At 36.9% G+C, this 27,210-nt stretch overlaps 2 protein-coding genes and 1 long non-coding RNA gene across 3 annotated transcripts; 2 read left to right on the top strand and 1 right to left on the bottom strand.

Annotated features, from left to right (window-relative positions):
* Positions 1-259: 259 nt before the first annotated feature.
* Positions 260-17,305, top strand: LOC134749917 (merlin). Its single transcript, XM_063684932.1, has 13 exons — positions 260-607; positions 1,986-2,115; positions 2,479-2,684; positions 3,477-3,601; positions 6,060-6,162; positions 7,336-7,542; positions 8,803-8,907; positions 11,241-11,372; positions 11,949-12,095; positions 12,596-12,796; positions 13,553-13,728; positions 14,451-14,555; positions 14,920-17,305. Exons 1-13 carry the CDS (start codon positions 521-523, stop codon positions 15,023-15,025), a joined length of 1,830 nt encoding a protein of 609 aa, XP_063541002.1. The 5' UTR covers positions 260-520; the 3' UTR covers positions 15,026-17,305.
* A 108-nt stretch (positions 17,306-17,413) lies between these two features.
* LOC134750015 (uncharacterized) lies at positions 17,414-20,691 on the top strand. Its single transcript, XR_010128535.1, has 2 exons — positions 17,414-17,592; positions 17,881-20,691. It is a non-coding gene; the product is annotated as an uncharacterized LOC134750015 (long non-coding RNA).
* A 2,869-nt stretch (positions 20,692-23,560) lies between these two features.
* Positions 23,561-26,925, bottom strand: LOC134750266 (uncharacterized protein KIAA2013 homolog). Its single transcript, XM_063685424.1, has one exon. The coding sequence runs from the start codon at positions 26,817-26,819 to the stop codon at positions 24,942-24,944; it is 1,878 nt and encodes a 625-aa protein (XP_063541494.1). The 5' UTR covers positions 26,820-26,925; the 3' UTR covers positions 23,561-24,941.
* Between the last annotated feature and the right edge of the window lie 285 nt (positions 26,926-27,210).

Here is a 27,210-nt window from a genome sequence, read left to right on the forward strand (position 1 = left end):
CTCATGTTTGCCAACATATAGAAAACAAATTTAAAACAAAGTTTACTAAAACTGTGATCACACTTCAATCAACATAGACCGATTTGTTCAACCTCGCATACAAAAAAATAAGTGACCGTATAATGAAATGGCTTTTATATAGCATCAAAAAGCTTTCTGTGTTGAAATAAAAATATTTTCGTGTAAATAAAATATTTTTTTAAATATAAAAGTCCTTATCACGCAAAAGGCGTTAACTTTGTAATGACAGGAAATGGTAATTGAAGTGACCCGGAACGGAACGTAAAGTACTCAATTTTTCTTTCGTATATCGTATGTACTCCCTGTTTCATTGCGTTTTTCTTGTTTGTAAATAATAACCGCTGGAAATAGTACGTAATGTGAAATTACACGCATTCCTCAGTCGAGTGCTCGTTACGTAAAAGGTAACCATTGCCGTGCAATTAGTTAATTCGCCGTAGAACTCCTAACCTATAGGTTGATGTTTTGTTAAGGAGTAAATGAACTATGTGATGTAAAAATGCCGCCTTTTAGAAGAAAGAAGGCGTCTAAATCCTTTCCAGTGAAGGTGTGTACATTGGATGCTGAATTGGAATTCAACCTTGAGGTGAGATGTCAACTTTTAGGCCTATGTTATTGTTTGGCCATTTGGTAATTAAGGAATTAGTACAATAGGTTCACTATGAGTCACCGTGCGAGTACAGGTCCTGTGAATTAGTGCACAGGAGTGACAATTTATCGGGTATACACGGCGAAAACAGGGCAGTGTTTACTCATTACACTGGTTTGATTTATGTGATGAAAATGAATGACATAAACAAACATAGTTTTTTTTTTTTTATCTTATTTTTTTTATAAGCAAAACAAACATAGTTTACATTAGGAGATCATGCTTTGTCACTGTTTCTGGCAACAACAGGGTTCATTTTATATGTTGTTTTATCAATAAGCATGCATATGGTATTAGTACTTTAAAGGTGACTTGATATCAATTATACAAGACAAACGGTAAAAACTTGTATGGTTATTTGTTAATTTATTTATTAAGAAACAAACAGTATCGTATATGTTACATTAGACACAATAGTAGTTACTAATATTGTAGACTTACAGTTTCCTTAATTAAATGTGCCATTTTCAACCAAAAGGGTACTTATTGTCGCTTGTCAGTAAGGCGCTATTTCCATATAGCTTCAATAGGGTATTTGACTACTAGTCAAATCAGTTTCTTTTTTCGAACTGTCAAAACGATTTTGCTAGTATGGAATTTCTATGAAACACTAGCATGTGACGTCACAATCAAATTACCTACTCTTTATATTTTTTATACAGGTTTTAAAATAGAAATTGTGTCTAAAAATAACTGCTGTCTACGCTTCTCTATAAATCTTTTGGTGCTTTATTTCATGCATGGTGAAAAATAATTTATTTTAAATACAGTCAAATACCCTATTAGAAATCAATCTTATCAACTAGCGACAATGTGGTACCTTTTGGTTGAAAACGTCACAAATTATGTAAACCTAAATATTAAAGTATTTATACGAATTCTCAATTTGAATCGTACATTTTTATAAATGATCCATCCATCAAGCCTTCTCATCCAAATTTGTATTAACATGTTGAAGGTGGGTATTGTGGTATCTAGGGTTAAACTTGAACCAGATTCAATTTATTTGTCACACAAGACAATACATTTGAGAAAGACAAACAAACAATAATTACATTTGAATACTACAATAGTCCCAGATTCAGCAGAGTACTTACTGTCCGCGCGCGAATTCCGTGCACGGCTGAGGAATGTTAGGAATGTTGGGCGTCATGACAGAGTGATGGTGACTGGTGTCATTTTGTACGTACGGGCGCGGCGCATACCCCCCACTTCCTCGACCTCCGAATGCACGGAATTGGCGCGGACAATACTTGAAATACTTGATCTCAATTTCTCTCTCCAACCCTACATTATAAACAATTTTTTCATGCAGTGGCGAGCAACAGGAAGGGACTTGTTTGACCTAGTCTGCAGAACGATAGGGCTACGGGAAACATGGTTTTTCGGGCTTCAATTCGAGGATACCAAACATTTCATAAGCTGGCTCAAATTAGACAAAAGAGGTAAGTTCGCAATTAATTTGAAACGTCACTAATTATTATAAGCAGTTGTAACCTAGCAGTAAAGTCACCTGCAATAATATACTACTAGAGATGCACCAGATATTCGGGTATATCTGGTGTCCAGCCTATCCGGCCCTGATTTTAATATCCTGCCGGGTAACCGATAATGACCAACTATCCACCTGGATACCGGATAGTAACTTTGCTTGATTTCGGAGTAAACAAATTGCATTTAAAAAACAATCATGGTCATAATCGTACTCAAATAATACAAATTGTAATCACGGTCCATATCGCGGTCAGTATAAGTACATGAGTATCGGATGTGTAAATCCAGTACAACACATGTTCTTCCTCTTACAGTACAAGACCAATGTGTCTCCCAAATGCCGGGCACACCATTCATGCTACTCTGCAAGCTGTACCCCGAGGATGTCGCCGAGGAGCTCATCCAGGAAGTCACACAGCATCTACTGTTCCTCCAGGTCAAGCAGGCGATCCTGAGCATGGATATATACTGCCCGCCAGAGGCTTCAGTGCTACTTGCTAGCTACGCTGTGCAGGCCAAGGTATGTCTTATTTTGCCTTGATAATGAAGCAACCTGTAGACGCATTTTCGTCTAGCTTTTTCAAAATTGTATACCCGGACAAGATTTTATTTGGCTTTCGTCATATTGCAGATTAATTTATTATAACACAACAATTCCAAAAAAATCACACAAAAAGGACGAAAGGATTTCGTAGCATTCCAATAAAAATATTTTGAATATGACTGGCCATGGAATATGAACTTCCCATACAAACGTAGTTCCGCTTTCATTTTAAAACTACGTGTTGGATTGTAATGAAACTTTGCACATACAATGACATGGGGTATATCTAGGTCTGAAATAAGTTTATATAGCTCCAGTTTATAAAACAAACGAGAAAACAAGTTTTGTATGAAAAACTTAAATTCGCTGTATTTGAAGCTACATAAACTAATTACAGACATAGATAAACATTATCCTATTGTAAGTACAAAGTTTCAGAGTAATCTAGCTAGTCGTTTTAAAATAAGAGCGGAACTACGTTTGTATGTAGAACCGAGCTTGCCGGAGACCCATAAGCTGCTTTTGCCATCTCATAATTGGCGACTTTTCGTCCTAAATACGTACCAAAACACATAAATTTAGACATTTTCTTGCTATAAAGTAACTTTATATTTTCCGAAATTCTCACCCCCGTGCCCACTCGATCCCCTCCTCCTAAACACCTCATGTAAATAATGGACCTGAAACCTGAACTTACGCAGATTCTTGTCAAAATGTTGTTTTCGATTAAAATGTGGAATATTGAATACAGATGTTGTGTGTGTACAGTATGGAGACTACGACGAGACCGCTTATAAGCCCGGCATGCTGGCCAGTGAAGACCTGCTGCCGCAACGGGTCATCGACCAGTACCAGATGACCCCTGAGATGTGGGAGGACAGGATTAAAATATGGTAAATAAGTTATTGTCAAAAATATCATTTGTACTTTTGTGTACTTTTTAGGGTTCCGTACTCAAAGGGTAAAAACGGGACCCTATTACTAAGACTCCGCTGTCCGTCTGTCTGTCTGTCACCAGGCTGTATCTCATGAACCGTGATAGCTAGTTGACATTTTCACAGATGATGTATTTCTATTGCCGCTATAACAACAAATACTAAAAAGTACGGAACCCTCGGTGCGCGAGTCCGACTCGCACTTGGCCGGTTTTTTTACCACAGGCAACTAATACTCATCGAGACAATTCTAACAACCCCAAACACAATTAGTTTGCGTTGTTTTATCAGAGTTCCCATGGCCACCTCCTGTCTCCATCATCAGATCAGCTCCATGTCATCACAATATTGCATTGTCATCCGATTTACATATGTATGAAAAAAATTCAGCTCAATCGGAAATCGGGAAGTGGGTCAAATTTAGCTTCCAAGATTTGACCTACACTAACAAAATAACATACATACTAACAGGGCTAGTTAAATAAAAGCTTGTAAAAATCCGATCTCTAGTTTAGATTCTCTCTATGTTAAGGTTTTTATGATGTCCGATAATATGTGCCATTTTCAACCAAAAGGGTACTTATTGGCGCTTGTCAGTAAGGCGCTATTTCCATATAGCTTCAATTAGAAATCAACCTTATCGACAAGCGACAATGTGGTACCTTTTGGTTGAAAACGTCGCATATCGTTATGCAATCACTGCAATATACGCCTGGTGCATTCCTATACTGATTGCGAGGAATAAATCTGTATAATATTACTGCAACGTCGCAACGATACTGATTTACAAACTAACTGATTTGTGAATCGATACACATATCAGTTTCACTTAGTTACATTTACCCACATACCCTATTTATTTTATTTAGAACACAAACAGTCATAATATGCATGTTACATATGTTGTACACAATGTACAAAAATTTAGAAGCGATACAAACAGACCTTCATAAAAACAATATTCTCGCCTGAAAAAGGTATGTCTAGAATAGTTCTTGTGAGAAAAGCTCACATGGAATAAAGATCTAGGTCGTAAGGGGGGGGGGGGGAGGGTATTTGTCATTATCATAGAACTGCATAATGAATTAAGGGGCTATTATACGCGCTAATTATCGCTTTAAAAAGTTTTGAGTGGTTATTCGAGTATTGTTACAGTTAAGGTAATTTTTAGCTTGATATATTAACCCTTAAATGCATGATTTTTTCTTTTTGCCTGGAATTAATATATGTCTTACATAATTGTTTACTGATTCTAGGAAAAATAAAAATAAAAATTAAAACATCGATTTTCACTGCTTAACCAGTATTAGAAGTTACATAGGGTAAATAATAATTTATGTAAATTTATACAATTATTGGTAAAAGATATATCAAAAATCTTACTACCATTAGAAATTTATACTATTTGTAATATACCTATAATAAAGATTTTAAATATAAATAATTACAAACCCCGAAAAAACCGCCTAAATTACATACTAAAAATCATCAAATTTTTCCAATTTTCCGCCATTTCGTGTTAAAAGAAATGTAATTTTTTTAAACTTAAATACTGCGCAAATTTGAATAAAACAACGGAAAGCGTATTAATTTACAATCAAAATAATTATACAGGACTAAATAGATTTTACCTAATTATGCATAAAATTATATGTTTTTTGTTGTGTACATACATACATCACTATGCATTCAAGGGTTAAAGTATTTGAGTCGAGGTCGATACGGGAAAAAGTGGCTGCAGAGTAAGTACACTAAACGCAAGTAGCAAATGTATGAACTCACAATAAATACGAAACAGGCCCTAATGTGTATCAATACTTGTATGCTACACTTAGTGCCAGTTGCACCATCCGCACTTGACAGACTGATCAACGTCACCCGGCCAGCCGCGGCGGTTTACTATGAAACTTTCCATACAATAAAATTTAGCGTTATTTCAAAAAATGACAAACAGTTTGGTGCAACCGAGACTTACTGTCTGCGCCTACATGGAATGTTACGATTTATGTATAAGTGTTATGAAAAATTAACTAATTGAATTTTGAATTGAATTGAATACATTTATTTCAGATTCACATCCATATTTTGTTAGTATAACTTAAGAACTAATGTTAAATTTGTACATGATACTACAACTATATATACATAACCTATTTTCTAAATTTACGAAAACCTATAACTTAGCGAATCCAATGCGCCAGTATAGGATTCTCAATCCTCTCTATAATGACCTCCAGAATGCTGTTGGTACCGCCCCTAAGCCTGCCCATCATCGAGACGATTTTCTTTCGTATAACCGCGTGAAAATCGTCTGTATGGGCCTCGGTGAACATGAGTGATGCACTGCACCATGTGGGCAGCCCCAACAATATTCTGAGTGCTAATAATGATAACCTAATTGCTAAATTTGATTTAGGTACGCGGACCACAAGGGTATGTCGCGGGACGAGGCTGAAATGGAGTACCTGAAAATAGCACAAGACTTGGACATGTACGGTGTCAACTATTTCTCTATCAATGTAAGTAAACTTTGAAGAGCCATTTGTACAATCATGAAAAAGTGCAAAAATATTTAAACACAACGAAGTGCACCAAAATATAGGACACATTCTTGTGAATCTACGCTTCGTTGTGCAAGATATTGTTTATTTATTTGTAAATCATACCTAATATACTCATTGATTCAATTAAGATGTGAAAGTCTAAGAAAAAAACTTGCCTTCAAGTTTGTCAGCTAAAGTAGATGGCGCTTTACGGCATCGTATGTTTTGTGTTAAGTCACTGTATTGTCAATCGTAATTTTTTTTGACAGCCAAACCGCATAAGCCGTATATCACAATCTAAATCTAATCTAAAGTTGACTGGAAGAGATCCCTTAAAGGGATAAGTTCGCCTTTGTACATTGTATTTATTTTTGTTTTTTATTAGTGTTTGTAATTTGTCTTATGTACAATAAAGTGTTTACATACATACATAAATCAGCTGTAAATTTCTAATCACGAAATTGGTCTTAGACTTTACACGTTTTATCAGTCAATTAATCTGCCTATACCAAAGAGAATAGATAGTATAGAGGGTTATTGTCGCAGTAAATTTTATTCATTTTATCATTTTATACGGAGTTACCTATGTCTTTGCCTATACTACCAAAGATCTATGTAACTCCGTATAAGATGAATAAAGTCTAAGAAAAAAAGCGTGCCTCGGAAATCAAGAAAATTTGATTCTCGCACAGATGGCGCTACCACCAACATATTCTCGTTTAGATGGCGCTGACGGTTTCGTTTGTTATTTAACAATTTTAACACATATCAGTGAAAGAACATGGGTCAAAATCATATAAAACTAATAAATCCAAATTACAAAAAATCATTTATCCATATATATATATATATATATATATTATATTTTTATTTTTAGTTTTAATCGTGTAGATGGCAGTAAATTTACTGTGACTACAAAATTTACTATGACAGTACCCCTCTATCCTATATGGGGCATTTTCTATGAAAAGGGACCTTATTGTCGACGGCGCTTACGCCGCACAGCGTCGCGCGGCATTGTATTTATATTGGAGCATAGTTTATAATGGCGTAAGCGCTATCGACAATAAGGTCCCTTTTTATAGAAAATACCACATATATTCTCTTTGATACTACCAAAAGTTAACCCATATTATATACATATTTCAGAACAAGAAAGACACAGACCTCTACCTCGGCGTGACAGCGCTAGGTCTCAATATATACGAGAAGGACAACAAGCTAATGCCAAAAACTACTTTCCCGTGGTCGGAGATAAAACATATATCGTTCGACGACAAGAAATTTATCATCAAGTTTGTAGACAAGGCGGCTAATAATTTTATATTCTTCTCGCCCAAGGGAATGAATAAATTGGTGAGTTGAATTAAGCAATTAGTTGAATGCTAACTAATATATGGGAATATGTACACCGTATGAAGACATATGCATTGATTTTAGGAGAGTATAGATTTAATTTAGTAACATAATCTCGTTAGGTAAATAGGTACAAAACAAATCTGAAATTAAAAATTCATCCTCTGTCTGGCATTTTGCCACGGCTAAATTGGGAAGACTGGAATCCCCAACTAAACAGAAAATCTTGTATACCTATCCGTTTTCACTCTTTTTAGGTTTACTTACCCAAAGGGTAAAAACGGGACCCTATTACTAAGACTCCGCTGTCCGTCTGTCTGTCTGTCTGTCACCAGGCTGTATCTCATGAACCGTGATAGCTAGACAGGTGAAATTTTCACAGATGATGTATTTCTATTGCCGCTATAACAACAAATACTAAAAACAGAATAATATAAATATTTAAACTGGGCTCCCATACAACAAACGTGATTTTTTTTGCTGTTTTTTTCCGTAATGGTACGGAACCCTTCGTGCGCGAGTCCGACTCGCACTTGGCCGGTTTTTTTAAATTGCCAAAGAAGAAAACGACATACAAATTATATGTACCTGGCGAACCTGCTAACAAAATTTCACGAGGATCGGTATCTATTTTCACTTATTTGATTAATTTTAATTTATTGCATAGGTAGTTAAAAATTTGATATTGTAGTTTTTTTTTCTCAAAAAGTAGTTTATGTGCATTAATTACCTAGGCTAGGTACTATTTTAACTGTTAAGTGTTTAAGTTTGATTTAGTATATAAAAGTATATCCTAACGCCCTTATGAATAAACATATTTATAACAAAATCAAGTAAACTAGATAGCAAATGAGCAATTTATAACAATAATGTGGATATTAAAATACTATATGGAAATAATACAAAAATACAGGACTTGAAAGTTTTAAAATTTAAGTAATTTTTCAACTTCCAAAAAGGAAAAAAGTAAGGGTACCATTCGATTCCTTACGTTATATCCAAAAAAATATTGTATATCAACTATATACATAAACGCAATATTTCACCGACAAAAACGCAATTTTCTTATTTTGTCCATACATTCAAAATGGGCTCTCAGTGAACTTGACGTCACGTTCACTTATCGTTTTGTTAGAAGCGTTTCGCGAGTGAAATACGACTGTCGGACTTTGACTATCATTTCTGACTTTTGTATTGCTGATTGATTGATACCATTAATGAAAATTTGTCATCTAGCCTATTACATTTTAATTATTTCAGATCCTTGACTTATGTATCGGAAATCATGATCTATACATGCGTCGCCGGAAACCTGATACGATGGAGGTTCAGCAGATGAAAGCTCAAGCCAAAGAGGAGAAACAGGTAGTTAGACCATATAGAAATTATGCCATTTTCAACCAAAAGGGTACTTATTGTCGGTTGTCAATATGGCGCTACTTCCATATAGCTTCAATTCGAAATCAACCTTATCGACGAGCGACAATTTGGTACCTTTTGGCTGAAAACGTCACAATTAGTAAGCATAGTCCTCACTCCATACATCAGTTTTGTAACCGAAACGACTATTATTTTCGTAGCCGACATCTAGCGTCAAGTAGCGGAATTATCAGTACTGCTACTCGACAATAGATGTCGCGACGAACGGAAAGTCTAATGCTCAACAATTTTCAGCTAATATTATAATCGAATTAATCGGAACTCTATTTTTAACTCCTGGTGCTTGTAATATTAGTTGTAAATTATTGAGCAATACACTTTTCGTCAGTTGCGACACACGTGACATCTAGTGTCGAGTAGCAGTAGTGATAATTCCGCTACATAGTACCGAAATAAATAGTCGTTTTGGTAACAAAAGTGATGTATTTTGATAGCACACGTAGTGCAAGTGTTATTTTAAACGTCAAACTTCTATGCAGATATCGGAACCGGTTTTTTGCAAAAACTTCGAAATAACTATATGTCGGAATCGTGGGCGTATCTTACTATCGGCAGCGCATCAGAACCTTAAATCGTGGATGACGAGGGCTTTCAATGAAATACGATATTCAACTCACAGTCTTTACTAGACAAGACTGTTTACAAATCACAGCACATTACATTTCTTATCCAAAGCAAACCAGTGGATTAGACCCAGGAACCGCCAACGTCGTCATCTCCTCCCGTTCGTGCTCATCAGCAGATTCATTTGATTGACAGCATCACTTCATTTGTTCTCGATTCTATTGTTTAGGCAGCCCAGCGCACTCTATGACGACTTGGTGGAACTGCGTCGAACGCCACTCAGATGTACTGTAACATCCTAGTTTGCTCTATTTGTCAAAGATTGCGCGATAACGCCTATGAAAGGCGATAGATGGCACAATTCAGTCATTCTCCGACATATATATTTCGAATTACTTTATACTCGAAATGTAGGTCTCAGTTGTGTTTTTAGGTAACGACTTCGTATTAGATTGTCCAATTAGAAATGAAATAATTAACAAAGAACGAAAAAATACCGTTCGCGTTCCCATACAAATAAATACCGGCAAAGATAGATATAACTCCGTAATAGATGGATACAGTCTAAGGAAAAAACGTGCCTCGAAAATCAAGAAAATTTGATTCTCGTTCAGAGGGCGCTACTAGCTTCCAACTGTCGTATAGATGGCGTTGACGGTTTCGTTTGTTATTTAACAATTTTAACGCATATCAGTGACAGAACATGTGTCAAAATCATAAAAATAATTAATGCAAATAAAAAAACCATTTATCTATATTTAAATACATTTTATCGTATTTTTATAAATCTTCATTTTTAGTTTTAAAGTGTGTCGACAGATGGCAGTGAATTTACTGGGGTTACAAAATTTACTATGACAGTACCGCTCTAGTATCAGTTACTCTATGATACCGGTATACGATCCCTGCTTTTAAGAAGTTATGAAGTATAAATGACACTTGCACTGCGTGTGCAATCAAAATCGTTGCAAACTTATCTTGGTCTAACTCTAAGAACTAATTTTCTAAAGTGTATTTTTAATTCATAATGTTTCTCGAAAATATTGTTCGATGATTAGGACATAATAGTATACAAACACGCAATTATTTTAGTGTCTCTTCTTTCAAAAAAGTTTAATTTTAATTCTAGGTAAATATAATTCGAGAATGATTCGTATTGTCGCAGTCAGTAGGTCAAATACGTTTCAAAATTAATTATCGTAAATATCAATTTCAACTACATAGGTATCATAATAGGGGATATTACTGCAATTTTCTGCCACCAGATTGCAGGACTAGCCTTTTTAGTAAACCATAGAGTAACTTATACATACTGTACCTTTAACAGGTTTTTGACAAGTTTTCAGAGATAATAAAATATGACATTGATGCATCAAGGCGGTTTGTTTACAGAGGACCTACCGGGAAACGCGAATCCGAAATTTCGCTATCTGCCTCTTTATCGCTCTAATATGCAAGAGTGACAGAGATAACGAAATTTCCATTTTCTTGTTTCGTCTGTCACCCTCAGATTCAAATAAATATCAAATATCTTTATTTTGCATAAAATATGGTACAAAAGATGAACTTAGTAACTAAGAAGCACATGCATACTTCACCAGCAACATTTACCTATTATACCTATATTACATCTATATTATCTATCTATTGTGGTCTATTATAAAAAAATAATTATAAATCCAAATCTTTTTTAGCGCCGACAAATCGAGCGAAATAAGCTAGCGCGCGAAAAGCAACTACGAGAGGCGGCCGAAAGGGAACGAGCCGCGATGGAACAGAGGCTATTGCAGTATCAGGAAGAGATCCGGTTAGCCAACGAAGCACTGGTAAGGACTTGCTAGCAGCTAGAATTCTAAAACCAGATGCCAAGTCTAATTTTAAGACAATATATGTCTTAGGACAATTAAATAAATAAATTATAAAAGAATACTGCATAAAAAAGTTATTCTGATTTCACCCTATAACCTTAGAACCGGTATAAATACCGGTTTATTTCGGTTTTCCTCCGAGCTTTCATAAGAACGCGAACGTTTTAAGAACTTTATTGTAAGTGTAACCTAAATAAACCGGTTTATTTGCCAAGTGACTAAACGCCCGGCCGGCCTGGTGATGTGCAGCATAAACAAATACACCGACATATAAAGAAACCGGCTTTTAGTGTTCTAAACCGGTTAATCTAACAAGAACTTAATAGAAATGTTCTCCTAAAAACCGATTTAAAATAAAAGGTTTTCGGTCGAAATTTTAAGGTTTTGCGCCAAGTGATAACGGTGTGGAAATTTAACCGGTTTCCGAGCCTTAATTGCTATACAGTCCTTAATTTTTTTTAAAGATATTTTTAAAAACAAACACTTGCACATACGTGTAATAACTATTTATAACCAATATTATTTCGTTCCCAGCACCGTTCAGAAGAAACAGCAGAGCTATTAGCAGAAAAAGGACGAGTGGCCGAAGAAGAAGCATCTCTATTAGCACAGAAGGCAGCAGACGCCGAACGGGATAACGCTCGTCTGAGGCTATCAGCTATACGGACCGAGGAGGAAAAGGTATAAGTCCGACTAAAGTCTATACCTATATTTCAGAAAAAAACCGGCCAAGTGCGAGTCGGACTCGCGCACCGAGGGTTCCGTACTTTTTTGTATTCGTTGTTATAGCGGCAACAGAAATACATCATCTGTGAAAATTTAAACTGTCTAGCTATCACGGTTCATGAGATACAGCCTGGTGACAGACAGACGGACAAATGGATAGCGGAGTCTTAGTAATAGGGTCCCGTTTTTACCCTTTGGGTACGGAACCCTAAAAAGTGTTCAGAACTGAAGAAACTTGCAGATAACTATCGGCAAGTTCAAAATTCCTTTAGACATAAGAATGATTTGTATCTCGGCGATTCAATTTTATTCGTAGTATTTGTTACCCAAAAATACACCTCTCCACTTCGCGAGAGTATTGCCATATTTTTTTTTGCTTTACATTTTTATGACACACTGCTGGCCAGATTATAATTATGTTCTTTAAGAAACTTACTAAAATATACTCATTACAGGTCCACCTAGAACGTAAGACCCGCGAAGCGGAATTCCTCACGGCTCGCCTGGTCGAAGAGTCGGAAAAACGCGCCGCCGAAGCAGACAGGTTGAAAGCAGAATTAGTCTCAGCCAGAGTCGCTGAGAAACAGGCTAAGGATAAACTGTTGAATTTCTTAAGCAGAGCTGGTGCTGGATCACTACCGCCACCTACTATTACTGTAAGTAATACTTAAGATTCTAGATTCGAATCTTGTCAGGGTCGTCATGTAAGGATTTACATGCTATACTTGTTCCCCTACAAGTCACTACTTGAAGAGTCAGAGGTAGACTGACTAAAAGCAGAGTTAGTTTCAGCCAGAGTAGCTGAGAGTGCAGGGCCCGGGGCGGGGTCGCTACCACCACATACTGGACTGTTAGAAATACTTTGTTAGAAGATTCTAGATTCGAATCTTGTCAGGGTCATCATATAAGTGATTGTTTGTTTGTATATTTATTTGTGTTTTTTTTTACGATGGGATTCCGCGAATTTTTATTGCATGTAAAAAAAATTACACCACTATCGGCGACTATTCAATTTGCTTATGTTTTTGTAGGATATCTTTTAAAAACCTTCTACTTACTGGAAGAGATCCCTTACAGGGATAAGTTCGCCTTTTAAATATATAAATAAATATTATAGGACATTCTCACACAAATTGACTAAGTCCCGCGGTGAGCCCAAGGAGGCTTGTGTTATGGGGACTCAAACAACGATATATATAATATATAAATACTTAAATACATAGAAAACACCCATGACTCAGGAACAAATATCTGTGCTCCTCACACAAATAAATGCCCTTACCGGGATTCGAACCCGGGGCCATCGGCTTCGCAGGCAGGGTCACTACCCACTAGGCCAGACCGGTCGCCTTTGTGTCTTAACCTGTCTTATGTACAGTGTTTCAATACATACCTTCTAATTGTTGTTGCAGTCATCAAGCACAGTGCCATCGAGCCTGTTCCCCTCCACATCCTCCCTCCCCGCCGAGCTGGGGGCGCCGCCGGTGAACGGGGCCGCGGAGCCCGAGCTCACCTCGTGCCTGCTCGTGCCCGACGACTCCGACGACCCGCACATACACCGCCTCTCCAGGGAGATCGAGAAGGAGCGGTGAGTTACTGTTACAATATGCTCTACATATTGACTGCTTAACTAGGGTCCCTCAGCGACCGGTTTCTCGCTCGACTTTGCAAAAACACTCTAGGGGTAAGACAGACAAGACTACGTTTACTGCAGGGTGCTCTCATTAGGTTTATTTTTAGCTAATTTATGGAAAAATATATGTATGGCCTACTTAGTTATATGGCTGTTGAAATGTATCCCAAGTATCATTATTGCTTTTGAAATTGTTCCACGCGATAATTATGACATGACACTTAGGTATGGCATATGAAACTGGTAAACAAAATACCAAAATACAATGATTTTCACTTCTCATGCTCTAAAAGTGCTTCAGACTTGCAAAGCGGGGCAAAAATCGTATTTTAGCTCCTAGGGAAAATATGTATACATATTTTTGATTTCGCCTACCGTTTCTAACGTAACTCCCGAATCGAATCAGAATTCAATAAATCTGCCCGGAATACCTCTTTCGCCTCCCCAATTGACTCAGAATACAATAAATCTACCCGGAAAAACATAGCTCTACATATTAAAAATTGTACCTGGGTTAAATTAAACCTGGAGTTACCATGGTTACCAGTACAATTTAACACTGGATTTAACCGGTTAACGCCGGTTTAGTGGGATGGTGCATGTGGCGCTTAGGCGAACATTTCCGAGCATATTGGAGAAAATAATGGTTAGTTTACTAAATAACTAATAATTTTCAGAGTGGAGTATCTAGCGAAGTCCAAGCACCTCCAACAGCAGTTGGAGTCGCTACGTTGCGAGTTCACTGTACTGCGGGTGGAGCGCGACGCGGCGACACTTGACAGGTCATTATACAGGGTGGCAAAAAAATAAGTGCATTCCCTTTGCCAGGGAGGTTTTGAGATTATACTGAGTAAATTTTACTATGGGACCGACCCCGAAATCGCGAAAAAAAAATTGTCTAGTCCATTTTGTATGGGAGGTTAATTTTTTTTTTGCTATTTCGTGGGTGATCCCATAGTAAAAGTTGCTCAGTATAATCCCAAAACCTCCCTGGCAACGGGAATGCACTTATTTTTTAGCCACTTCGTATATTTATTTATTTACTATGTACTGCTCTCCGCTGTATCAATAAGGGGGTGTTCAAATATTACGTAACGCAAGCTTCGAAGATTTTTGACTCACGTACCTACACATCTCTTATTTCAGGATACACGAAGCGCAAGCAAAAGCGGGCGACACCAAATACTCCACGCTCCGAAGGTTAAGGCAGGGCTCCACCAACACTCGGCTAGCGTTCTATGAGGAGCTATAAATAGCCACACTTTCGGACGGAGTTCAGAGAACTGCGCTTAATACGGAGCATGATCTGTAGGGGGCAGCACAGGAGCCCCCTTCTTATTGGCGCGAAGTGTAAATGTCAAGCTTCCAATGTAGCCCTCAGAACCTACAATGAACAAGAAAACGTAAGTGAAATGTAGAGGGCAGCACTTGCTATGGAGTGAAGTGTCGATGTACGGTTTATGTGTCCGATTGAGGCCACAAGATGGCATGACCCTCCAACACGCACGGTCCGCAACTGTCACTGATCAGAAATGGCGTTTTTACTTTTGCCACAGAATAAAAAAACTACCGTACAGACTGGTAACTTCCTAAAACACCGAAGTTTGACAGCGGTTCAGGGTCGAATCATGCTGTCCCTTTCTAATATTAAATTAATAATATTAAAACTCAAGTCATTATCTCATCTGTGGTCTTCCTTCCTATCTTGCTCGGAGCAATGCTGAGCCGAACGGAGCCGAGAAAACCCGAACGGAGGAGTTTCGTCGAGAAGTGGTGTTGTCTATAGTGAGCGTGCATGGACTATAGGGGGCAGCACAGAAGCCGTCAGATTTTTGTCGCGAGGCGTAAATGTGAAGTTTATGCTTCCAATGTAGCCCACAAGATGGCAGAATCTACTATGCGCAAGGAAACGAGAACGGTAGATGGTAGCACTTGCTTTGGCAATGTACATGTTTATGTTTCCGATTCAGGCCACAACATGGCAGACCCGTCAACACCCACGGTCCCTATTTCGTCGGGTGACAAGCAAAAGTCACTAAGTACCACCACAATAAAGCCATAGTAAACCGTATTATTATCCGAATAAGGTTGATTTTTGTTTAATTATTTTACAGTAATTAGTGAGTTTTGCTTGTCGCTTGACGATTTGTCGACCGCTGTTGACGCCACTTCTGTTAAGCCGATAGATGGCGTTGGCAAATTGTCACTTTATTAGTCACAAAGATAGATATAACTCCGTAATAGATGGATACAGTTTAAGGAAAAAACGTGCCTCGAAAATCACGAAAATTTGATTCTCGATCAGATGGCGCCACTAGTTTTGGCCTACACTCGTATAGTGGGCGTTGACTGTTTCTTTTGTTATTTATAATTTTAACGCATACCAGTGGAAGAACATGGGTCAAAATCATATAAAAATAATTAATGCAAATAAAAAAATCATTTATCCATATTTAAATACATTTTATCGTATTTTTATAAATCTTCATTTTTAGTTTAAAGTGTGTCGACAGATGGCAGTGAATTTACTGGGGTTACAAAATTTACTATGCCAGTACCGCTCTAGTATAAGTTACTCTATGATTAGTCATGTCTGTTACGCCCAGCGATGACGTTGTAAAAATCGACTAGTGTTGGTACGTTGCGTCCAAAGATGGCGTTAGTGTCAGAAAACGTGGTAAAGTTTGTAGGCCAAATTACCATTATCCGTAACGTTATTTAGGGAATTTATTAGAAAGGGGTAAATTAACGTAGTTGGGTTATACACAGATTTTAAAACAAAATTTGACAATTTGTCACTCCTGTGGACAACAGTTAACCGCTTGTGTAAGTAATGATTTCCTAACACTGGTGAATAGAAAAGGAGTTGAGTACTCCTTTATGTTGATAAGGATTTAGCTCTTAAAGGGTCTCCGGCAAGCTCGGTTTTCCATACAAACGTAGTTCCGGTCTCATTTTAAAACGACAAGCTAGATTGCTCTGAAACTTTGTACTTACAATAGGATAATGTATATGTCTGTAATTAGTTAATGTAGCTTCAGATACCATAGTTAAAAAATACAGCGTATTTAAGTTTTGCATAAAAAACTTGTTTTTGCTCTATTTCGTTTGTGTTATAAACTGGAGCCATATAAACTAATTTCAGACAGAGATATACCTCATTTCATTGTATGTGCAAAGTTTCATTACAATCCAATACGTAGTTTTAAAATGAGAGCGGAACTACGTTTGTATGGGAAGGTGCTATTCATCCGAGCTTGCCGGGGACTTAAATTTAGGTATGTCCACAGGATAGATTCTAATTTATTTGTATGACCCAGTTACACGATATTGAATTAGTGATTTAGAGATGTCTTTTATAAAATTAACAAATGTGCCTTAGATAATGAAACGTTGTGTGCGTAGTTGTACAATATTAACCAAAATCACGCACACATACGTATATATGACAATAAATTTACATATGTATAATGAAATTTTTATTGTTGATCTCCTATATGAGGCATTTTCTATGAAAAGGGACCTTATTATCGATGGCGCTTACGCCGCACAGCGTCACGCGGCATTGTATTTATATCGGAGCATCGTTAATAATGGCGTAAGCGCCATCGACAATAGGGTCCCTTTTTATAGAAAATACCACATATAATCGACAATATTGTCAAATTTTTGACATGATTGTCTCAGAATATTTTTGTGCACAAAGTATTTTTTTTTATTTGTATAATAACGTTCATACGCTTTTTATATTCAATTTAACATAATAATTGTAAGTATCAATCGAGATCTGGATAGTTAGTTTTCCATTTTTAGGGTTTCGTACCCAAAGGGTAAAAACGGGACCCTATTACTAAGACTCCGCTGTCCGTCTGTCTGTCTGTCACCAGGCTGTATCTCATGAACCGTGATAGCTAGACAGTTGAAATTTTCACAGATGATGTATTTCTGTTGCCGCTATAACAACAAATACTAAAAACAGAATAAAATGAATATTTAAGTGGGGCTCCCATACAACAAACGTGATTTTTTTTGCAGTTTTTTGCGTAATGGTACGGAACCCTTCGTGCGCGAGTCCGACTCGCACTTGGCCGGTTTTTTTATATATAGACATTTAAGTTTTTAAATTGCAAGACTGGCGTGAGGAGCTAAATAATGTGTTTGAGTTGTTTTTTAGGGTTCCTTGCCCAAAGGGTACAAAGGACCCTCTATTACTGACTGTCCGTCTGTATGTCACCAGGCTGTATCTCATGAACCGTGATAGCTAGACAGTTGAAATTTTCACAGATGATGTATTTCTGCTGCCGCTAAAATAGTAGGCTGATTGGTTACCTGTAATACTTTGTGATTTCCCGATAGTTTCAGTACACTCGGCGTCACGGAAATCGCACACCTTCATATCTTTTATTTATTTAAATCAGGTAACACTAACAAGGCCCATATTACAAATACCTTACAGACTATATATACAGGGTGGCTAATAAACATATGTTCATATGGTGCGAGCGATTCTAACTCATAATGAAGTAGTTTTGCAAGTAGTTTTTCACCTCAGCAGCTCGAACAAGCCTACTTTCGTCACTCCAGGGAGTGAAACAATGTAGCTTGTTAATTTAGTGAAGGCCATGAACTTCATACTTTTATTACATTTTTTTATGGTACGGTACGGTCCGGTCCGGTCCGGTCCGGTCTCGTATCGTATCGTATCGTATCTTATCGTATCGTACATATTATAATACTTTATTTTCTGTTTATTCTGTGTAATTAGAAATACATTTTAACCTTTAATATGTTCTCACTACTGAGGTGAAAAATTATGTGTGCAACACGAGAGCAAAGTTATTTTACATCTCGTGTTTATGAGTCCCTCGCTACGCTCAAGATTCTACCTTAGAATCACTCGCTTCGCTCGTGATTCAATTATAGAATCTTTCGCTTTCTCGGGACTCAAAATAAACACTCGCAAGAAAAACCAACTTTCCTCTCTTGTTGCACAAATAACTATTGTTTACGTGTTTTATATATTGTTAAGATTGTCGCCCTTTGAAAGAATCGCTTGCGTCATAGTATAAACAGGGCAAAGTTTCTCAGTGCGCAGGTCGAGATTTTATTTGAATGTGCGTGCGGCGACCATAGATACAAGTCGCGTGCGGTGCGTTAGTATGAAGATAACATACTTTGCCCTGTTTATACTATGCTTGCGCCCTAAGGTATGTGTAATGTGATTTCCGTGACGTTGAGTGTATATTGATTTTCTACTTTATTGTTATAATCATAAAGTCTATTATAAGGTTCATTATATTATAACGTGTACGTATAGAGTCAGACCACGACAAGTATGCAACGATTTCGACAGCACACGCAGTGCCAGTGTTATTTATACGTCAAAATTTCATAGAAGTATGACATTTAAAATAACACTTGCACTGCGTGTGCCATCAAAATCGTTGCAGACTTTTCCTGGTCTAACTCTATTTTAAATATCGACTTCGCTTATAAACTACGCTTCTCACGCCTCGTCAATAGTTCAAATTTGGATGGTATAGAAAGGATGCCAATCTCTTATGGCAGAATTGTTGCAAAAGTGACCGCTTTCAGCTTTAAATAATAGTTCCTAATCTCTCCGGTGGCGCTAGTTAGGCTCTGGGACATGAGTATAACATGAACCATATAAGGCAACAAATAACCCGACCAAATTACATAGGTTGTTTTTGGTAGTATTTCGGTGTATGGTGGCGCCGCCTAATTACTGTTTTTTGATGGACACTTTTCATACATAGAGATTTGGCTCCTTTATATAGTCTCCATGGTTCAAATATTACCAGACCATTCTGTTATGTACCTTATGTTGTATTAGTTAAGTCCATTTGTCCAAAACTTGTCAAAAACCTGTTTACGGTACAGAATATATAAGTTATACTCTATGGTTTACTAAAAAGGCTAGTGCTGTACTCTGGTGGCAGAACATTGCAGTAATATCCCCTATTAATTAGAGTTTGAGAACATATGTGACGTTTTCAACTAAAAGGTACCACATTGTCGCTTGTTGATAAGGTTGATTTCTAATTGAAGCTATATGGAAATAGCGCCTTACTGACAATTGACAATAAGTACCCTTTTGGTTGAAAATGGCACATATGACCTCTCTTATGTCCCAAACGTTATGTGTAGTAAAAGTACACAATGTACAAAATTGTATGTGATTTTGAACAAAACGAGTCTACGGAATGTTCTATTTATATATGTCTTACGGTTTTAACTTGGATGGTGTTATGCAGAATATAAGCACATACAGTCACGTCTAAAAATATCGATACGAAGTGCCAAAAATATGTATTTTAAATGGGTTGGGGTAAGATTGAAATGCTTTTTCATGAGGGGTGAGCCAAAAAATCATCGGTATGCCGAGGCATTACGGGCGACTGTTCATCTTATCCCTCATGAAAAACCCTTTCAATCTTATCCCAACGCAACCACGACCTTATTGCCCATATATTAAAGTAGATTATACATATTTTTGTCACTGTTAGTATCGATATTTTTAGACGTGACTGTAGTATTTCATGTAAGAAAGTAAAAATAACAAATTTAAATAAGTTAGAAAGACACGAGTTTCCGTTCTCTTTTATTCTCCATATGACAGGAATTTAATAAAGGTAGATATTAAGTAGTTGCTTTCGTTGATTAAAAAGAATTATTCGTAATTAAAATAAGGCTTAATAAATGTGTTATTTGTATTTTTTTAGCAATAAATCAGTTTTATTTGGATATATTCTACATAACACCGTCCTTATCCTTATACTGGTGAACATTGTACATAACATTAACTGCTTTGTGATTAGAATGATAATTTTATTACAGTGTAAACGTGCCTTAATATTTTGGAAGCCATATTTTGTAAATATATTTATAGACATTTTTCATGTGTCTTTTATTGAGTAAGGCTGTCTGTCCACTGAAGCGGAGCAGTGAGCGAGGCGAAAGCCTAGCTATAGCGCAAGAGGAGATTTCTTCGCTCCAGTGGACAGATAGCCTTAGTTATCCTTCCTACGGTGTAATTAGGTATTTATAATTGAGATTTACGGGATTTTTTTATAGAGATTAATTTACCTTAGAGGGTTGGGTAACAACGAAACAATGCGTACCAATAAAACAAAGCTTTTATAACAAAAACATTTCTATTTATAATCTCGTTTACAGCTTCACTATAGAAAAAGTATTAAGTAGGTACGAAAGCACGAAATACATTGAAACTATAAATTAAGTGTTGGTTAATTGTGCATAACAGTTTTCTTCTTCGTAAAGATTATAATAATTTTCATTTTCAACTCTCGGTCATACAACATTAGGGTCTTGTTTTAGTTGTTATTGTTCAGAACTGAATCTCAGTTTATTTGAACCCTTTACCTAATATTGAACCTTAAAGCGGACACACTTCGTCATATTATCCAAAATATGCAAATGTATACTCTGGCACACCCACTTTATCAGTAGAAAAAGGCGCGAAATTAAAATTTACTATGGGAAACCTTCTTAAATTACAATTCTTAAATTTGCCGCCCTTTTCTACTGACAAAGTGGGTGTGCCGTAGCAGTGGCGTAGCTAGGCGTGGGCGAATGAGGCCTTCGCGCACGGCCTCGCACAAAAGGGGGCCTCGCAAAGCCATCCTTTTTATTACCTTGGGAAAATACATTGAAAACGGCCTCGCAGATCTCGTTTTCGCCCACGGCTAAATTGGTCCATGCTACGCCACTGTGCCAGAGTATAGCTAAGTGTGTTGCGGTCATGAAGTCAAATATATTTCGTACTAAGTATTAGGGGTCATCCCTTAATTACATCACACGTTTAGGGGGGAAGGACTGGAAGGTCAAGAAAATGTGACATGTTGTGACAAGGGTCAGGGGGGAGTCACAAACTTTGTAACGTCACTATAACTTATTTAAATTATTTTATTCGCTGTACAGTGAAATAACAAGTTTTTGGAACGATAATCGTTTAATTTTCTTTCCTAATCAGTTTTCGATTATAAAATTACTAATATTTCTTTCAAAATATTTATCAGTACGGTTTTTACTCACTATTATTTTTAGTCGCTTTTGGCGACATGTTTCGGATTCTTTGGGAATCCATCCTCAAAAATAAAGCGACTAAAAATAATAGTGAGTAAAAACCGTACTGATAAATATTTTGAAATATGTCTCACGATAGTTTAAATGCGAATATTTCTTTTGTCAAAAATATTAATAATACTTATCAATTTGCCGATTTCATTGGAAAAAATGTGACGTCACACCAGCAAACGTCAAACCCCTCCCGGTTTGCCAAATGTGACCAAGTGTGACAAGGAGTGGGGAGGGGTCAAAAAGCCTCAAAATTCGTGTGACGTAATTGATGGACGAACCCTTACATTTATATTCATGTAGCATGGTGAGAGATCAAGCAATAAAATAATACAGTCAACTAAATAAGCATTCTTCAATATTAATAAATTATTTACACTTAATTATATATGAACAATTTGTATAATATTAATAGGTAGATGGGCTGACTATGCAAGGCAGCTTGCTTATAATATTTAAAACATTTAGGGGTGTAACACCAATTTTTTTTAATAGTTTCCTTAGATTCTAGATCTCAATAACATCCCTCATACAATTTGTTTTATTAGAAAATCTTGAAAAATATATTTAAAAAAACATAAGGTACCTATAGATTTTCAGAAAGTCTGGACGAGGCTCGTCATTTGGCAATTTTTTTTCGGACGTCCTAATATTTCTTGTTGTAGTTATTTTAAATATGTATCATAAAACCAGGGTTTTAAATAGTGACCCAGGACATCGTAACCATGGCAACGAATGACAAGAAAAAGTTGATTTCAACTGTGTCGACATCAGATATATGGGAGCGGCCAAGGTGCTCACAAATATCTGAACACGCATTCTAACGCCTCAACAATACAGGCGTGTTCAGATATTTGTGAGCACCTTGGCCGCTCCCATATATCTGATGTCGCAACGAATGACAAGAAAAAGTTGATTTCAACTGTGTCGACATCAGATATATGGGAGCGGCCAAGGTGCTCACAAATATCTGAACACGCATTCTAACGCCTCAACAATACAGGCGTGTTCAGATATTTGTGAGCACCTTGGCCGCTCCCATATATCTGATGTCGCAACGAATGACAAGAAAAAGTTGATTTCAACTGTGTCGACATCAGATATATGGGAGCGGCCAAGGTGCTCACAAATATCTGAACACGCATTCTAACGCCTCAACAATACAGGCGTGTTCAGATATATAGCACCTTGGCCGCTCCCATATATCTGATGTCGACACAGTTGAAATCAACTCACCCGTTCCGATATATCTAATGGCGACTGTAAGTACATACAGTTGATACAGTATTGGTATACATAAGGAATAAGGATAGAATCATTAAAAACTTTGAATTCCGCATTTTACAATAGCCTCAAGAACTTATTAAAAATTTAACATATCTTTTATTCGAGTGATTAAGTTATGTACAATTATATTGTCTTCGGTTACCGCGATAGTTAATCATGAAATAAAACTATGAAAACGGATTATATCGCGTATATTGAATTTATAATACATCCCGACGTTTCGAACCCTTTACAGCGTTCGTCACCCGTTGACCACGAACGCTGTAAATGGTTCGAAACGTCAGGATGTATTATAAATTCAATATACGCGGTATAATCCGTTTTCATAGTTTTATTTTATGTACAATTGTTTTAGAGATATTAGAGTAGCCAAGGGAAACCAATATTTGAACACGAATCTGTTATTAAGGCGTTGAAGTGCATATTTAGATATTTTTGAGGGAGATTGTACATTAACTGGCATCGTGAATTCTAATATATAAGGTTGTAAGGTTTATATTTATAATGTATAATATAAATAACAATATGTTTTGAGTGCCAGCCCAAGTATAGGACTCCATTAGGACGATTTTCAATTGTAAAGATGCCTACATCGCTTTACAACAAAAATGTGTCGTTTGCAATCAAAAGGTACCACATTGTCGCTTGCCATAAGGATGCTCTGACAGGTTATTCGTATAAAGATACAATCTAATTTCGTCCTTATGGTAAGCGATAATGTGGTACATTTTGATTGAAAATGTCACAAATTATGACAAATTATACTACCACACTAAGCATAAGTATTAGTAGAGAACAAGGTAAACAATTAAATGATATTTCAAAATGAGTTATTGCACTTATGCTTAGTGTGGCACTATATCCCAGGTAGCATTTATACGTCATTATGACGTGATTCGTACGTCGCTGAAGTCACTTTGCTAAGTTTGCTACCTGGGATGTAAAGGTTTATACCTACAACAAAAGACCTTGATATTTTTAAGCGATAGAATATTGTGACGCAAAAAGCGACAGAAAATATTTGTTTCATAACATTCAACAATGATCCATTTTATCATTAGAATTCTTAGGGCCTCTCTCTACAAACCACATCGATAATTGCATGCGAAATGCAATACATTGCCAGCTTCTAAAATACATCGAAATCCATGGATCCATCAAATGCCGCAATGTATCACAAATCGCATGCAATATTGGCAAGGTTTGAACGGGCCCTTGTGTTAATGACGTCACACTTGGTTACTACAAATGAGGGCTACCGTTTTTGTGCTCACCACTGTAGATGTAAGTCCAGAAAAACAAATCTCACAATTCTTCTATGCTTATTTTTATAAAATCAATATAAGGTATTTTGACGTCTAAATGAGTCGTTTTTTCAACATGTTTAATTTTGCATATATTTTAGTTGGCATTGTTTTAAACCACTAATATTTATTGAGCAATATCTATGGTTTACCATGATTAATCAAAGATGGACAAAGATTTACCACAATTATGAATAAGGAGTGAAAATTCCCGATAAAAAAGCTTAAAACCCCGCAAACTTCTATGCATTTGACATTTTGAAACACCTCCATCTATGCTAGCGCCCCTAGCGGCGAAATTAAACGCGGTAGCCCTGATTATTTAAACCACTGCACATTTCCCAGACCTTTATCTGTCAAAACATAAAGATTAGATAGTCATTTGTTTTGATTGTGCTGTGCGCAGCATCTCCTATATCTAGGGTCAATCAGTCAAGCTAAGCACTTTATAAGGCAACTTCAAGGCTTATTATACAGGCGTTTGTAGGCTACGCCACTGCCGCAGAACTCGTTCATGATTATCCGGCATAAGAATAAGTGGAAGACGACGATTAGAGCTATTATAGATATCCAGAATAGAGGATTTAATCCGCCTAGACTGTGACCGTGTTTGTGCATGGCGATTACATGATTTTCATGCGCTGGGGCTTCCGCTACTTCAACAACATGAATAGCATGCCTTAGTTCTTCCATATGCTGCTGATCTGCTGTTATATATAGTATAGCTGTTAACGGATCAGTCAATTTCACTGGAAAGTATTTCCTGTACGGACCAAGTTGCACTGGAGAGTCGAGACAGCCAGCGTCACAAGCATAATAAGTCTTGTCAGAACGATCTAACGCTACAAATATAGCTGCTTTGTTGTCTTCTTGGACTATTACACTTATGTTAACATGTGTCATGTTTCCGTAGTTGACTCTGCGGAATAAAAAGTCTCTGTGTAGTTTAGAAGGATGGATGTTGTATTCAAGATGTTGGTTGCTGAATCGTAAGCTTCCAAAGCTTAGTATCATTGCTTGGTTGACTCCACTAGCTCCGGCTTTGAGGAGTTTGTGGCAGCCATGTTTTTCTAACGTCAACAACCAAACACTAGCAACATTATTCAAGTTTTCTAGGTTATTCAAAGGTTTCCACAAATTAAATGCATCTAAGGTTGAATGTCCTCCATAACAGCCCTCTGAATAAGTTAGTGTACGCAAAATTTCAGCCTTTTCCCTTGGTTTTATATGTTCCTCATGTTCGTAACTCTGTACTTGGGACAGAATGGAGTAGATAGTAGCATTAATGCGGTCTCCATTTATTATGCCTTGAACCTTTGAATCTGAAATGTAGAATCCTGTATACCACAGCCCCTGCCAGACTCTGACATGGTTCTCTTTTAGTTTCTTAGCGGCAGCTCTATCTCCGGTTAAAGAAATTACCTTCTCCATTTCTGAAATAGCTTTAGTTTCAACTATATCCTTATGTTTTGCATATTCAGATTTCTTTATAGGCTGACTATATTGGACGGTAGTCAAAATAAGTAAATCCAAACCGTCTCGAGCATCAATTTGTAATGTATTTCCAAGTTTTCTGCATACAATAGCAACAGCTATAACATTATCACTGTCTGGTATTTCAAGCATTCCAGTGACTACCTCATACTCCTTTGTGTCCACACCTTGGTGAAGTTTTACAGTTTGTTTGACAGCTGTTGGCCAGTCTGACACTCTAGGTGTTGAAATTTTTACATTTCTAGGTTTATTTGATGGATTATTGACCCAAATTTCTTGCACAAACAGTGATGGTATCGTTCTGTGTGCATAATACTGATAAGTAATCTGTAAGCCACTATTACTACATTGAAATCTGTTTACGATACCTTTTTTATACTCAGCAACAGTAAATTCTTTCATGTCTGGATCCTCTATGATGTATAGAGGGTGATATTTCACGGGGAGCGATAGTGTCCGCCCATGTTTGATATTAATATGACTATCATGGTCTAAAGCTAGGCCTAATAGGCCATTACCGACATAAGGCACATAGTTGTGTCGTACACTGGACAATGTAGCTTCGCTCTCAGGTCTCATATAGGCGTCGTAATCGCCGATAGCGTCCTGGAAAGGATTTAAAAATTGCTGCTGGCAAAAACTCTGACCCGACGCCGAATCCTCACTGTTAAAGAACCAGCTCATCAAAGTTGGACCAATGTAGAGGAGCAGGAAAATGACCACTAGGAAGAGTATTATCAGCTTCTTCCTCGTCATGGGGCCATCTGTGAAGCGGTTGATACGCCTTAAAAATTCTCCGGTTCTCCGACTCATTTCACCGACGTTACCGCTAGCACTATCCATCACAATAAGGACTTTCAATAGTCACACTGCCCGTCACAAACTTAGCTATTCTAAACTTTAAGTTAGTTCGTTAATAAACATTGTCATTTACTCATAGAAGATGATTTAATTATTGTTTTATTATCAAATCCACGAATAAAATTAAAACACGAGATATGATATAGAGCTGTCACACGAGATTCTCTGGATGGTCAGTGTTTTGCCATTTATTGTTACCAATTCTTCTAAGCAATTTTCCAATTTTGTGTTTGAAATTAACAAAATGAAGTGCAATATAATTTTTTTTTTAATAAATATTTTTCATTTATATGAATTACAAAATCTTTGTTAAAATCCACGTTTTGCTGAAATTAAATATTCGAAGTCAATGTCACATGACTAGGAATCCGAA

This window comes from Cydia strobilella, chromosome 19, assembly GCF_947568885.1.
Source record: "Cydia strobilella chromosome 19, ilCydStro3.1, whole genome shotgun sequence".
NCBI lineage: Eukaryota > Metazoa > Arthropoda > Insecta > Lepidoptera > Tortricidae > Cydia > Cydia strobilella.

Bases quoted from the DNA above. Each gene is read 5' to 3' on its own strand.
- LOC134750266 (XM_063685424.1), bottom strand. From the start codon at position 26,819: ATGGATAGTGCTAGCGGTAACGTCGGTGAAATGAGTCGGAGAACCGGA.
- LOC134749917 (XM_063684932.1), top strand. From the start codon at position 521: ATGCCGCCTTTTAGAAGAAAGAAGGCGTCTAAATCCTTTCCAGTGAAG. The intron at 12,096-12,595 runs GTATAAGTCCGA...TACTCATTACAG, and splicing joins TACGGACCGAGGAGGAAAAG to GTCCACCTAGAACGTAAGAC. The intron at 12,797-13,552 runs GTAAGTAATACT...TTGTTGTTGCAG, and splicing joins TACCGCCACCTACTATTACT to TCATCAAGCACAGTGCCATC.